This window comes from Dendropsophus ebraccatus, chromosome 6 (assembly GCF_027789765.1).
Source record: "Dendropsophus ebraccatus isolate aDenEbr1 chromosome 6, aDenEbr1.pat, whole genome shotgun sequence".
In the NCBI taxonomy this organism is placed as follows: Eukaryota; Metazoa; Chordata; class Amphibia; order Anura; family Hylidae; genus Dendropsophus; species Dendropsophus ebraccatus.
The window spans coordinates 106,084,544-106,101,036 of NC_091459.1; the positions used below are offsets into that span (position 1 = coordinate 106,084,544).

At 42.4% G+C, this 16,493-nt stretch overlaps 1 protein-coding gene across 2 annotated transcripts in view; it reads right to left on the reverse strand.

The window, feature by feature from the left end:
* Window positions 1–16,493, reverse strand: part of LOC138795873 (glypican-5-like) — a 172,883-nt gene that overhangs the window by 133,558 nt on the left and 22,832 nt on the right. For both annotated transcript variants that reach the window (XM_069975547.1, XM_069975546.1), the window contains exon 2: window positions 15,322–15,483. In XM_069975547.1, coding sequence (XP_069831648.1) covers window positions 15,322–15,483 — 162 coding nt within the window. The remainder of the gene's footprint in view (window positions 1–15,321; window positions 15,484–16,493) is intronic.

A 16,493-nucleotide genomic window follows, 5' to 3' on the forward strand; every position in this document is an offset into this window, starting at 1 on the left:
TGCTATGTAATCCTACTTGACTTTCTATTGAGTAGATGTGTAGGATCATTCGAACTCGTATGGAGTTGTTCTACATTCCAATAAGGATAAAATGAGTATTTATAAGTGCAACACATACATAAAATGCTAAATAAATACTAAATAAAATACTAAAAGAACCCCTTTGCTCAGAGTGTGGAAAGAGAGGGGAGAGAAACCATGGAGGGCAACTGGCACAAGGCTAATAAAGACCTATGAGCAAAGTGTTTTTGCACCATAGTACAAAGCAAGAATAAAATGTGCTTTTCAAAGCTGTCCATAGCCTTTAATCTATATTATATTTGGATTTATAGAACAATGCACTGCTGTAATATTCATGTGTATGTAATAATACAGCTCAACAGTAATATAATATTTTCTATTAGCAGCATAAGTTTCTGCTATTCCATTTACGCAACACCAGAATAGGGTCTTTATATCTGGGATTGATCCCGGGGGTCAGCGAAATCAATGGCTTCTCTATTTCATTCCTGTGAACGAGATTTTGATCTATCGAAATCTGAAACAATCACTAAGTAGGTTAAAGAAGGTCTGAGGTCATAGACCCCTATTAATGTTATCACTTCTTGGGCCATAACAACATGGAGAAGTATTTGTCAGGGTAGCCCTTTAATCTGTTCAGTGTGTTGTAGCCTGTCCTGCAGCAGGATGAAGCCTCCGCGGGTGAAACTAGCGGGAAATTGCACAATAGGGAATTCTAAAAAGCTGAATTATGGAGGATTCACATTAAAATACAGGAATATGTATGGAAATTATATTGAGCCTTATAAATGAAATGTGTCCAGTCACAATACATGTGCCATTACTGATAAAATAGATAGCACCTTCCCTCAGCATTACAGGGTATATATCAGCAGCCAACCTGCTTTTAGACATTTCAACTATATTATATTGTATTATTCCAGATTTCCCTTTTTAATTAGAAAAATTACCTTGATTAGAAATACAGATTTACTATATAGTAATAAATCACTTAGGGGAGTTGTATCATCATCATAACCCCCGTTCATGTGCACTATAAGGACTTATGGACATAATAAATATGTGAGTTCCCCTCTAAGCTCTTGCAACAAGAAATAAAAGCACTCTTAGACTTAGGGTACCCAATGCTATGAAATGTATTTTTTTATGCTGACCACAAGTCCTTCTAACACCATTCGCCTCCGATGAGCCTGGATATAAGGTGTCTACTGATGGAAAACCTTGTTCTATTACCTCTGCTGACTTTTAGTCTGTTTGACTATTCCGCCAGTTTGCTGAGAATTCTTGTTGCACAGATTTAGAGGAGAAGCCCAGCCCAGTGGATTGTACAAGCCAGCAGAAGGCAGGGGCAGGGGGGAATGTGATTACAAGTACTAACTTACCTCTCCCCATGCCGGCGGTGGAGCTGAAACATCACGAACTACCTGATGGAATGTCTGCTCAGCCAGTAAGAAACTGGGGTGGGACGCCGCTCCAGTCACTGATTGGCTGAATGGCCAGTCAATCAGCCAGGACAGTCCTTTCCCCAAGTTATGACGTCGGGGGGAAAGGCGGGGGCCTAGATACTCTGTGCCCTAGGCCTGCAGTGCTACTTTCTTCTTGCTGGTACTGTAGCCCTAAGGCACAGAGTATCTAGGCCCCTCCTCATTGACACCACACCCCTGGATTAAAAAAGTGTTGTTGTTTTTTTTAAAAAGGACAACACCAGGGGATATTTGGATGCCAGAACCGGACATGGATTGGCCGTGGCAACCCAATGGTACCAGCAGTCTGGTGGGGGGGAGTAGTCAGGTTTGCCTACAGAGTCACTTTAAGATTTCTGGTTCTATGTATTTGACCCGTCTTGTTTCCGGACACACTTCCTTGATACCTCTACCAACTTAATGTTGCTGACCCTTGCTTGTTGACTATGTTCTGTCTCTGTTGTCAATCCAATCAAACCAGGTTACTGCTGGAACCTATATATAGCACCGTTCTATTACAGAGCACCAGCCGGGCATGAAGCACAGAAGGGAGATTGTCACACTGGGGGCCGGCGGGCCTGCCTCCAGTGCTTCATGCCTGGCTGGTGCTCGGTAATAGACCGGCGCCATGTGTGGGCGATGTACCGGTGGAACATTCGCTTCAAGAGAATAATAATACATGAAATAATCTCATTTTACTACTTAACGTCCAAAATGTCAGAGCCTGATTTGTGCTGAGTCAGTGCTATGCTGCATACAATATGGCCGCCCCGCAGAGGCTGCTATATAACAAGTAACCTCTGATTATCTGAAGGAAACATTCATTATTACCTTTTACAATAATGAGTCTATTTCAGGAACATCTAGGATTGGATGAGCTGTTCTGTTCTCCGTGTCTTGGCCTTATTCCCTCCAACATCTTGTAATGATTATGGATTCTGAAACCTCACCCCTGCAACAATGAGCTCTTCAGAGGGCTGTCAGCAGTTTCTCACTTACACAGGGAAATTCTTGGCAGGTCTATCATAAAAAAGCGGTCCACTGGATGAAATAAGAAACTGGCTACATGTTTCTACAACCAAACCTTCGATCACCCTCTGGTATGCAACATCTGCTCATACAGACGTAGGAGAGTCCCATGCAAACATGGTGAGGCAAAGGTGACCGACCATCAATTAAAAGGCATGCTTTCCAGGGCTGCCAAAGCATACACGGATGATGACACCGCTGAGATACACTGATTACATTATCCTGGTCTCCTGCTAGTTTTTTCTCTTTCCATTCAAAAATTTTCTATTAAATCTTCAGCCAAAAGGCATCCCTCCAGAGGTTTGGATCACAAGCAAACAACGCTCAACGCTAGAGACTACTGATATTTGTAAATGCAAGATATTGGCTAACTTCCGATGGTGCACATCAGGATTCTGGCTTAAAGAGGTTGTCTATCTTGCAAAATTCCTATATTCTAGGAGAGTTCCCCAGCAGTAAGCCATTTACAGGATTCCAGCCATCAGTCTATGGCAGGGGTTTCAAACTCAAATACACAGTGGGCCAAAATTAAATAATTGAACAAAGTCGCGGGCCAACCGTGATAATTATTGAAGCGCCAATGCGGCGGTGCTGGCACTGTCAGAGCAGTGTGCGGCTTTCCTGCCACTGTCAGTGGTGTGCATCTCCCAGCGCTGTGCACTATGATAAACTATGATTGCTACGATATGATTAAACCCCAACCCATGTAATAGCCAACCCCCCAATATTGCCCTATTTAGTAGCCAACCCAACCAAAATTGCCGGACATAGTAGCCAGCCCTCCCAGTAGTGCCCATATAGGAGCCAGCCCCCCAAGTGTCCCATACAGTAACCAGCACTCCCCCATAGCCTCATATAGTAGCCAGCCCTGCCCCATAGTCTCTTATATAGTAGCCAGCCCTCCCCAATAGTATCATATAGTAGCCAGCCCTGCCCCATAGTCTTATATAGTAGCCAGCCCTGCCCCATAGTCTCTTATATAGTAGCCAGCCCTGCCCCATAGTCTCATATAGTAGCCAGCCCTGCCCCATAGTCTCATATAGTAGCCAGCCCCCCCCCCCCCGTAGTCTCCTATAGCAGCCAGCCCTCCCCCATTGTTTAATACAGTAGCCAGCCCTCCCCAATAGTCTTTTATATAGTAGCCAGCCCTCCCCCATAGTCTCTTATATAGTAGCCATGTCGGGCCAGATGTAATTCAAACTCTGAATTGCCTGGCGGGCCAAAAATAATAGCACCGCAGGCCAGATTTGGCCAGAGTTTCACATGACTGGTCTATGGGATAAATGGGCAGAACTGATTTCCCTGCAGCGCCTCCATGGATTAAAATGAGACATTACCAACTCAACATCTAAATCAATGACCTGACTGTATAATGGCTGAATGTGTTGGGTCCTCCAAAACAAGCAACACTTTGTGATTGATCTGTTAAAAGATCTGGTTCCGTGTCTCTTTTAGAGTTATCCGGAGAGCAGATAAGGTCCTACCTGTTCTGCTCTCCATTGCTCCACTTCCTCCTCTTCTCTGGCCAGGTAGGACCTTTTTTTGCTCTCCAGAGGCAACCAAGACACCCAAGATAGAAAGTGGTAAAAAATTTCTGTTGCATTCCCTGTGCAACTACCGTCCAACCCATCGTCCACCAAGATACAAAAAAAAAATTGTGATCTGCATACTGACTTACATTAACTTATCCCTAACCCACAAGATAATGGTTAAGTGTGAGATTGTAGGGAAATCTGACCATTCCCCCCCTATGCCTTTGATGGGGCCCAACTCTGTTGTTAGATGGACTGGCCTGCATACTGTACTCCATTTTTTTCCCTTGAGAGCTGCCAAAGGCTATCTCTTTTGTACACAACTATCTCCGGCAGCTCTATAAACAATGAAAGGAGGGATGGCGTGAATGTCAAACAGCAGCTATACTTAAAACAAAGTAATAGGGGAATTAATTTGAGTTTAAAGGGATACTTCAGAGAAAAAATGTTTCCTAAATCAACTAGTAGCAGAAAGTTATACAGATTTGTAAATTACTTCTATTTAAAAATCTCCAGCCTTCCAGTACTTATCAGCTGCTTTATGCCCTGCAGGAAGTGAAGTACTCTTTTCCAGTCTGACACAGTGCTCTGTTCGGCCTCTTCTGTTTGTTTCAGGAACTGTTAAGAACAAGAGAGGTTTTCTATGGGGATCTGCTACTGCTCTGGACAGCAGAAAGCACCATATCAGTCAGGAAAGAATACACTACTTTATGCAGGACATACAGCAGCTGAAAAGTACTGCAAGGCTTGAGATTTTTTTTAATAGTAACATACAAATCTATATAACTTTCTGACACTATCTGATTTAAAAACAATTTTCAACCAAGTACCCCTTTAAAATGTCATTATTGGCCAGACTCTCTATCTTCAATCTGTTAATTCCAAATGTGTGTAAATAGCATAAAAGACAAATTGTACATTGAACTATTCCTTTTTAAGTAAGACATCCAGAATACTTCTTTGCCCCATTCATTCAGTATTTTTTCTGTGGTTTGCACATTTGGTTTTCGCTTGTGTAGCGTGTAATAGGCTTGGTTTTGTTTCCCATCTACTTAATTGACAATGGATTAAATTTAACACTTATAAAAAACAAATTTTATTACTCAAGTGTTAATAGTTTACTGGATGTCTATGTATTGAGAGTGTACTCTGTGTGACAGGCGCTATGCCATGTTTATGAGGAACGTGATGAAGCTGTATCTGGAGAACAATAGACTTTTACCGTTTACAGCTGGCCCTTTCCATTGCAATCTACTAGACATTAGATTTTATGCATACTGCCATATACAGCACAGATTTGTAATACAGTGCCATAACCTCCTATGTGCTTACTCTATATCTCTATATGGAAAACTGAGTGCCTCACAGACAAATCGTAAAGTCTAGAAAAAAAGAATTATAATAATAAAAGAGGACACAAATGAATGGTGGATATAATTGCCCCTGGTGTTGTTACTGAAAGTTTAATTTAACAGCCTTTGTAGTCAATAACTGGCATTGGCAGCACTAAAAAATGTATGCCAGACAATTTTCTTCACTTTTTTTTTTAGCTCACTTTACATCCATTCCATGCCATATTTTGTGGTACACATAAGAAAATTGGCATCCATTCATTTCAATGTATAGGACATAGGCTAAGGGAAGGTTCACACATACCGGAATAGCTAAATCCACAGCAATTCCAGATACTGTCTGTTTGTATAGGTTAACATGCTTGCAGAGGATTTTTCATTCCGCTGAGAGTATGTAAAACCCTTAACCCGCCGCTGGACAGTAAATACTTTACTGGTCTGCGCTCCGGTCTGTTTCTGTGGCTCCCAGCTCCCTGACATCCCGCTCAGAAAATCAGTGCACTGTCCGGCCGCAGCCACTGATTGGCTGAGCGGGAAATCAGGGAGCTGGGAGCCACAGAAGCAGGCCGGAGTGCGGACAAGTATTCACCTGGGTGTAGAGGGTTAAGCATGTTAACCCATACAAACCGGGAATCGCAGCAGATTTAGCTGCCAACTCGCAGCAGATTCTGATATGTGTGAACACACCCTAAAAGTTTTTACTTTCAGCACATTTGTGAGCAAATATTTTCTTTTTGTGGGACTCTAAAACACGAGGAGCCACAACAGAACCCCAAACAAACACTATGGTGGAGAGTTATCAAACATGGTGTAAAGGGAAACTGGCTCAGTTGCCCCTAGCAACCAATCAGATTCCACTTTTCATTTCACACAGACTCTTTGGAAAATGTAAGGCGGAATCTCATTGGTTGCTAGGGGCAACTGAGCCAGTTTCACTTTACACCATTTTTAATAAATCTCTCTCTACATGCTCACAAATGTGCCGAACTTTCAGACTATGTTCACTACTTGTAGTCATATGTGCCCTGATTCCAATAGTGTTTTCACTTTCTTGCTACAACCTTGACTCCTGAGATACAGGTTTTACTATTTAGTTTAGTCTGGCATTCACACCTCATTTTACAATTAACATTTTTCTCACCTATCTCACAGTGAAGCGACAAGTACAGATCTTAAGGACACCACCAGCAAGTGAAAACACCCTTGGAGTCAGGGCTTCTATTCTATAAATAATAATTAAAAAAAATCAGTTTCTGTAAACTAACCATAAGGGTCCTTTTACATGTACAGATAAATCGCTTAAAGGTGAACTCCACATAAGGAAAACTATTTTTCTATTAAAAGAACATTAAAAGTCATATAGATGTGCCTGTATAATGTATTACCATATCGGTGCGGTTCTGCCACACTGGTAGCTGATAGAAATCCAGGAAGTGAAAAAAATGGCCTCTGTGCCAATTCACATTGTCTCCTGCTCCCTCTGCTCTCCCACCTTAGGAGACAAAATCTTCCATGCCTCTGTCTCACATTGTGTGTGTTTGCTGAGATCAGGCTGATGATGCAGACAGGGGGCGTGATGTCACAGGAGGCTTGGCTGGATCCCCCAATCCCCTGAGTGATTTACAATTTCTAACCGTCCAGAAGCAGCTGCTGCAACTTCACTGATTGTGCAGAAGTCTGCAGTGAAATTAGGGCTGTGTTCACACATATTGGAGTTTCATTGCAGTATTGCAGCGTATTCACAAAAATGATGCAGTAACACAATTAAGTGATGCTAAACGGCACAGAGGATCAGAGCCGGCACTGCCAATCCCACCTGGACAAAAAAATGAGGCATACACAGTATATTCCATGTGAGATAATATCAGATAAAGTCCTTATTGTGGGGCTCAATCTCAAAGATAAAAGATGCTTGATCATAACATGTGCGTGAAGATAAAAAGAAAAAAATTAAATTCAAAAAGTTCTTATCTTTATTCCAATATCGGCGTTACAGGTGGTAACAGTGCACTATGTGGGTGGGAACACAATGAAATGATAAAGTACTGACTGCAAATAATTCAGTAACACAATGAAACTACAATGTCTGAACACAGCCTGGATGTTCTGCAACAGATTTGGACGGGGAATGGGCAGGGTGGATGGAAAGCATTGCATTTTGGATCCTGTAGTACTATGTACAACTGCTCAACCAGGAAGTATAGCCACAAAATATAGAACAAAACAAATGGATTTTTGGTAGTTTCAAAACTGGGTTATACAGGTAAGCAATGTTATATTATTCTGCAGCAGGCTTATTTATTTTTTATCTCTGCCTGGAGTTATTGCCTTTAAGCAATCCTTTGGCGAACAACAAGTGATTACCATATTTTCCGGCGTATAAGGCAACTGGGCGTATAAAACGACCCCTGACTTTTAAGCAAATTGTCAGGGGTTCGCCTTATACGCCGGAAAATATTAACCCCTGCCTGACCGTAGCTCAGCTGCCCGGGACAGGTTCGGCAATCTACGTCCCTGGCATAGGTAGTGTATGTCACACTCCCTGCGCCGGGAGTGGTGCGGGAGGCGAGCGGAGGCAGGGATTGGGCCCTAGGTGAGTTAAAGGTTTTTTTTTTTTTTAAGTGGTCGCCCCATTTGGTGGGGATGAGGCCATTTTTGAGCCCCCCCACCATATGGGGCGACTATACCCGGCGTATAAGACGACCCCCGACTTTAACCCTGATTTTTCGGGGTTAAAAAGTCGTCTTATACGCCGGAAAATATGGTATATTTCCTTTAAAACCATAGGCATTTAGATGAAAAGATGAATTTATACGAAAAGTTGTTAATACAATTGTAAATATGATTGTAATTGCGTTCCTAACATATACTGTGAACAAAGAGTGTTTACACTGAAAGACTTGCAAACAATTAACAATGATTGTGAGGTCAGCTCAGTCCTGATAACTAAACAAATAACTGTTCACTCACCTGTTTTACAGTGACTCAAGGGCCTTTAACACAGGCCAATTATTGGCCAGGAGTGTTGCTAGAAATGCTCCTGTGGCCGATAAAAGTGACAATGATCAATTGAGGCCGGGGAAAATGCCCGATCCTAAGATGATTGTTCATTTACAGCAGGCTTTAAAATTTCTTGTGTATAAATAGGTGATGTGAGGCCGAGGACGATATAGGCAAACTGACTGCACACATATACATATATCTATGCTGTCAGTGTGCAGATCACACAGCAGTTGCATACTTACCTAGTGTGCTGTGATCTGGCATCCTCTTTACTGGCTCTCCTGTCCAGCCGCTGTCTTTATACTTCACCTAGTCCACAATGATTGTCAGCCAAATAAGGTGGGGAATGAATACAGTGGTGGAATGGGAAGGCTGGAGAAGAGGATGCGGATCACAAGCGCTGCTGCATTAGGTAAGTATACAGCTGCTGTGTGTTTTGAAATCTGAAAGCACGGATATATGTATATCCGTGTTGTCAGTTTCAATGGCTGCCCGGCCACCCGATGTGACCCTAAGTTCTGTAGCTGCAGCCCATAGATTCGGTGGACTGTGGAGTCAGTGAAAGTTGGAGTGTTGTATCACAGAGACTGACAGAGGTGACAGAAGTTACAGGGGCAATAAGAACAGTAGATGACAGTGTCCATCCAAGGTTAATAAGACGTTCCAGCGACAATCTTATTTTACATAGCATCATCATAAGGCTACGTGCACACGGAGCAAAAGTGGCGGAATTCTTCAGCGCGGAGAGAGGAGGCCTCCCATAGACTGTCATTATGACAGGGAGGCTGAGGGCATTCCGCGGCGGAGAATTCTGCCAGTTTTGCTCCGTGTGCATGGCGCCTAAGGCTGGTGAGGGAAAATGGCTGCCATGCTTCCCCAGTTAACTAGGTGCTAGTTTTGACTGTAGACAGTCTTTTGAAATCTTGACTGACTTCAGTCAAAGCAGCACTTGTTAAGTGTTATTAACCCTGGACAGATGCTGTCATCCACTGTTCTTTTTTGTGGAATTAAGTCATCAGGCTCCCGGGCCAAGATGAATATTGTGCTCCACAAGGAAACACTTTGTGCTCCTGTTCCCCAAATACTGTTGGTTTTGTTTTTACTTAGGATAGGGGGCAATGTCAAATCTGATTCCATATAGGCATGTAGTCTCGGTTGGCTGACAGATATTTTTACTATGTGAATTAATATGGATGACAGGAAGTGCCTCCTTTTTCCATCTGGAAATGAAGGCAGGAGAAGTCTACAGCATGAAGAGATAAGCTTAGAATGAAAATGGCGGCACACAGTCTCTGTACATAAGGAGTCATAAACAGCATCAAATTTTCAGTCATGCCTTGAGGAATGTTTCCAATTGCGTAGGGATTACATGTCAGCAGTAATCTGTAAGTGAAGCAATATGTGGCCATTTATTGTTATGCTGCGTTCATCCTCATAGCTTCCAGGTAGACCATATATTGGAGTGATGAGACCTATGCATTTTTCATGATCCATTCTTTGTTTGCTTCCTGTGACCTGATGTTGTTCTAATCTGGTAAGACCCTGTTCACATCACGTTATATGATCATGTTTCATGCATAAGCTTTGGTAAAGCTCCTGACACATACATCAAGCATAGCTATAGGCCTGATTAGGTCAAAAAGAGTTAAAATGAGTGCCATTTTGGTTTCTGTTGGAGTGGAATAAAGTACCTTGATATCCCTTACTGTATTTCTAGTATAGTAAACTACATATTTTCATGCATATATTATTACATGTTTAATGCACTGTTAGTTGGGGAAAACTCTGCTCCGGAGCACCATCAGAAGCACTGCAGCGTCATCCGGCTCACCCCCTCAATTGATTATCATTAGAAGGGGCGGGGCAGATGACGGAGCAGTGCTCCTAAGGATGCTCCGGAGTGGAGTGTACCCTGACTAACAGTGCAGGACCAGCACAGAGGAAGAAGGTAACACACATACCTTCCTTCACAGCATGTGGGTGCTATAGTGGGCTATTAGCAGGTTAGATTCAGGTTCCCTTTAAGTGTCCCTGTCAATACAAAAAACGTTTGACATTTTGCAGAGACAAGTCGCAAAGGTCTGATCTCCCACTGATCTCTAGATATAGCCAGGACAAGCGTGTGGTTATGCACTGCACTCCCTGGCCACCCATCTCACTACACCAGACAAGCTCCATTATAAATCTATGGAGCTCATTTTGTACAGTGAGATGGAGATTGCTAGGAGTCGCTGGGAGATCACTAAGATTACTCAGACCCCAATCAAAACTTTTTTTAGACTAAGGACACACTCATTTTTTTCTGAATATAAGATGTAAAGAATACAAGAAATATAGGTAATTAACTATTATTATAATCCAAACCGAGGGAAAGCTAAATCAGCACTACCTCTAAGGGCCCTATTACACCAACAGATATCTGACAGATTTTTACAGCCAAAGCCAGGAATGGATTTTTAAAAAAGGAGAAATCTCGGTCTTTCCCTTATGACCTGTTCTCTGTTTATAGTCTGTTCCTGGCTTTGGTTGCAAAAATCTGCAAAATAATCTGTCAGATATCTGTTGGTGTAATAGGGCCCAAAAGCATTGGGGACTACCCTGCCTTTGTTTCTTTGCTCTCTAAATATTATTTCATGGTGCCCAATAAAATAATATTGTCTCTTGGACCCCTAGGCACAATCTGTGTAACAGCCCCCCCCCCCCCCCAACTCCATTTATAATTACAAAGCCCTGGTGAGACTACTACTTCTATACCACCTATTGTGAAAAAAAGATATTCTGCAGGATAACAAAAGAAAGTATTATTTAGGCTATGTTCACACAACCTAAGTTAAGTATTAATCACAGCCGTTGTTGCCATTTTGCAATTTGCCATTGTTTGCCATTCGTGATTAATACTTAACTTACATTGTGCTGCAGCTAGAGGGAATCCGTAGAGGGAACACATAGTATATACTCTGCCCGGGATCACTAGCGGCCCTGCAAAAACTGACATATCAGTTTTTTGCGGGTCTGATAGCGATCCCAGCCGGAGTGGCCACAGAGGACTTGTAATTTCAGCGAGGAATTCGGATGAGATCCTGCACTGATGCGCTAGCATCCGAATTCAGCAGAAGTGAGTACTGCAGTACTGGGTCACAGAACAGCCGGTGTTATACATTGAAATTAGTATTTAACCAGACTCTCTTGTTTAGTGCATCCTCAATATGTCAATGCTACGATAAGAGCTCCATCTGGTTTATACACACCAAAAGCACAAAAAACTCCTGGGAAAATTAAAAATGTGAAACAAATCCTTAACAAGGCTGAGAAACCTCAAACACTTCTAAGAAGCTTATGTGTGAATAAGTCATGCTGGGGAGCACCTAACAGGGCCTTGTTAATGTATAATGTTCCCAAAATAATGTGTTTGTCTACTGGGACTGTTCTGTAATGAAACAAATATCTGAACTGATGCCATGGTTGTTCTTTTTTAGGAAATTTATCTCGGCCACTGTTCCACAGAAAAAGAGATGACTCCTGCAGAACACTGCAATAGGTTCCGGGACAAGGGATACTTTAGTGGTACCTGAGGTACTCTCATTGCATACAGTCAATGTGTCTCATCAGATAGATCTTTATAACACTGCCCAGGCCTACAACATCTACAAGGATATTTTAAGTGCTTCAGGTGAAAGAGCGGTCCTCACATTACAAGAAGTATGCTAAAAATGGGGTCATGCTGTTCTTCTTTGCAAAAATTCTGCAAATCCCTATGGGAAGGGAGTGGAGCGTCTGGGACACATGAGGGGGTAGGGTTGGTTATAGTTATAGGGAAGAAGCTAGCTGTGCAAGTTTTTGGGTCAGGGTAAAGAATAGGAGTCTTTATGTAGGTGGATGTCCGGGGAGTGTTCAGAAAAATATAACGTTCCAGGAATATAGAAGTATTCAATCTTCTACACCCGGAGCCTGTAGTCAATTAATGGTTAATACAGTAGATGGAGACAGCTAGCAGGTGTCTGAAAAACTGAGTCCTCTTCACTCCACTAAATACACATGCATATTACTCAAATGATTGATGGTAATAGCTTCCAACTGCACTTAACCTATAATGAATGTTCGACACTGAAGTATATACAAGTTATCAAGTTAACAAAGAAGGCAGCAGTAGCTGTCACACAGATTCCACCCAATTCTATGAAATACCTTGTTATGTTTACAATAACCTATTAATTTAATTAAATTACAATAAGGACCACCTCTTTGAGAACCCCTTATCCAGACCATTTCATTTTTATTCTGTGACCAACATTTCTTCCATTATATTTTACGCTGTCCCTTTATAAGTAGACCAACCCCTCAATCTAACCAAGGCTACTTATTTTTTAGCAATGTTGCCAGTGGGAACTCCCTGAATCATCTGGATGTAGATCTGTTCAGCACCACATCAACAGTCTACAGCAAAAAAGAGGAAACTTGCAAGGAACAGCAAAGAGGGAAAGATGCCGTCTGCATTGCCTTGCATCATTGGAGATGAAAGAGCATACGGAGGAGTATTACATGCACCAGCGAATGTCATAGGGGAAAAAGAAGGAGGAGAGAAGATTTCAGAGATGGTGAGGGTTCAGCCCACATCATGCTGTGCTGGGAAGAGGAGACATACTAGGGAGTAAGAAAAGAGGGTTAGCCAAGCAAGTGTCTAAGAAAATGAAGGAGAGCCATGATGGGGACCAGGAATGATATGGGGAGCCATACTGCATACTAGAAATGAGAGAAGAGTCATGCAAAGGACTAGGAATGAGACAGGGTACCATGCTCGTGAATAGAAATAAGATGGCAGCCATACTGGGCAACAAGAATGACATGGGACGCCATGTGGCTAATATTTAGATTGGAAGCTATGTATGGAGCCAGGAAGGGGACAAAATGCCATGAATTGGGCCATACATGAATTTGTGAGTCATGCTGGGTGCTAGGAATAAAATAGGGAGCCAGTCTGGGGACTAGGAATGAGAAGGTAACAATGCAAGGGACTACAAGTGAGATAGGGAGTGATGCTGAGGGCTTGAAATTAAATGGTGGCCATATTGAGGGCCAGGGATGAGCTAGGCACCATGTTGTAGCTAAGAATGGGATGTAAAGCCATGAATGGGGCCAGGAATGACATAGAAAGCCATTGTATGGGCTAGGAATGAGATGGGGAACCATTCTGGAGCAAGGAATGAGAGGGGATAATATGATGGGGATCAGCAATTTGACACTTGATAAAAGACAGGATGTTGGGTTCTTTCATCATGATCTGTATATATTCACTGACTACATTAGACACTTTATCCTTCATTCTATAAACTTTTCTCTTTGAGATGCCAACCCCTATAGACAACCATCTGAGCAAATTTGGGTGGTTGGCTCAAAGAGGTTTCACTATAGACAGTTACTTTCTGCAATAAATCAATGCTGTGGAATTTCCGTATGTGAAATATCGGTTTCCTGCTTGGTAAAAACAAAACCAGACATGCCTGCTATATATTAACACTTTCTAAAAATGATACAGGCTTTCCAAGTGATAAGTAAGAGTATGTATGAGATTCAATTCTTAGCAATGACATTTCAGCCATGCTAACTGATACCAGCACTGGTAGCCTAATATTGTTAATCTTAATAAAGATGGTATGAAGCTGAGCATGGCAAATATCTTTCACAATGACTGCAAGCTCTAACAGTGAAGATCCAGATGCTGAATCCATAGGACCAATGGCCCTATTGGCAAGCAGAACAATCGGCACACGGGCGACCATAAAAACATGAGAGACCAAAAAAATAATGGGCTTTCTAATTATTGTTCTGTCACAGTTCATCATGGTCCATAGTAGCTATCCTCAAATGCTGGCATTTTAGTTCAACCCATTGGAGGTAGTTTCCTTAACCAGAACCCAAACCCAAATTTTCTCCAAAAGCAAGAGGATCCATCCGTAAGCAGCTGTTCCAGGGTCACCGCCCTTAGGCTATGTTCACACAATGTATATTTTTCATAAAAGTACGACCATTGTTGAAATCGGCAACAATGGCCGTACTTTTCACAAAAATATACGTTGCTTTGTCTTCTATGGAATCCCGGCCGGAGCATATACGTATAGTATACGCTCCAGAACGGGATCTCTCGTGGCGCCGTAGAAAACTGATAGTGCACACTATGGAGCGAGCGGATCTGGCCGCACGCTCCATAGTGTGCTGTGGGGAGCTCTGATGCGGCCCGAAAGATCATGCGGCCGGTACTGCAGTATCGGCTTGGATGATCTTTTCAGAGACCGGCTGGGTCACAGAACGGCCGGTCTCATACGAGGTCTAAACATAGCCTTTGTCTGTTGTCTGTTGGTCGGCTGGGTAAGAAGCCTTTGATGTGAGCCTGATGGGTTAATGCAATCTTATAGGTCAGGCAATGCTCCCATGAAAAAAGTTTTACCATAGTACCTAAAGCAACCAACATGCTGTTGTGTACCGATGGGCGGTGAGAACCCTGAAATAGCTGTATACCAAAGGGTTCTATTCTTCCAATCATCGCTAGTCTCCTCCGATAGTAAAGTCATGAGGTTAATATTATGCATTGACTGGAGTTATTATGATCAATAGAATCAAAGCGTCCATGTCAAATGTTTTGACCCAGGCAATTACATTTTATCAGCTTCAAGAAGTTACTTCCACACTTTACAAAATTGGTTAACACCACTTGAAAGTTACTGTATATCCATTTTCTAGAAAAAGAATGCACGGCCAGCTACATCACTGCACACAAAGAGCGGACTCATTCAGGATTCATTGTAGAGATTGTAGAGTCAATGCCCTCATGTAAAAGGAAATTAGGATGGTTAACACATGAACTGTTCAGCATCATGGCTACACATATTGTTCAGGATGATAAATGATGGTGTGCTAAGCTCTCACCTTGGAAGGCAGATGTATGAGCAACAATCATAAACTTCAGCTCAAAGTTCAAGGCTTGAATGTTATGAGCCAGCTTCCTCTTCACTGCAGCCTGGTAACTCTCCTCCATCTTCCTGGTGCAACATGTTGGGGCCTTCGGCTCACAGATCTGGAGGTCAGACTCTGTCAAATGAAACAAGGACAAATGATTCTGTTTGGACTGCTAGTCATCCTACAGCAATGCTTTTCAAGTCCACTTTGATGGAAGGCATATAATACCATCCCCAAGGCAAATTATTTTTTATAGGCCAAGACAAGGTTCTAGAAGGCGAAAAACAAAATTGATCGGCACCTTCAAAAACATTGAAACAAATGTAATAAACGTGCAGGTGCAAACTGCCCCAGCTGCAAGGTGGATTCACACAACCTGACAAACAACTAAAAAAACAGTGCTAAGTAATGCAGTCTAAGGCCGGGTTCACACGTTGTATGGCAGTGGCGGGGTCACAGAACGGCCGGTGTCAGTGAAGATCATCCCGGCCGGAACTGTAGCACTGGCCGGATGAACTTCATTTATGTTGAATTGGGATGTGGGCGCATGCACTTTCATTTGTGTGAACTGACATGTCAGTTTTCCGTGCGGCCACTTACAGTACAATCCCGCCCCTAGCGTATACTATGTGTATACACTCCGGCCGGGATTCCATTCATTTTCAACGTAAAGTATCTTTTGAATTAATCACGGCCATTGTTGCAAACCGCTGCGGAATCTGTTGGTGCTATACAAATAAATAAATAAAAAAACAACAACAACGGCCGTGATTAATTCAAAAACTACATTGTGTGAACATAGCCTAAAATTATTAAACATTGAACATTCACATGTCTTAGTGCTTGCAAAGTGCTGCAGCCAATAGTGTGTAATGCACATTTGCAGTGTCCTACTATGTGGATTCCTAATATTTCTTCCTATTTGTTTGACACTAGACCCTGAAGTCATCACTTTTCTACTGCTGTATTAAAGTTCTACTGTCGTCATTTACAGAGTCTATGTGGGACCAACAGATTAATGTTTCTCCTTGAGGAGAGCATCATAAAGATGTGTAAAGCCCTTTAGGCCATGTATGCTCCACTGGGAATTCTAGGTAGAACGATATGCAAATCAGCTCTCCTATGCCACCTTTTAAAGGAAG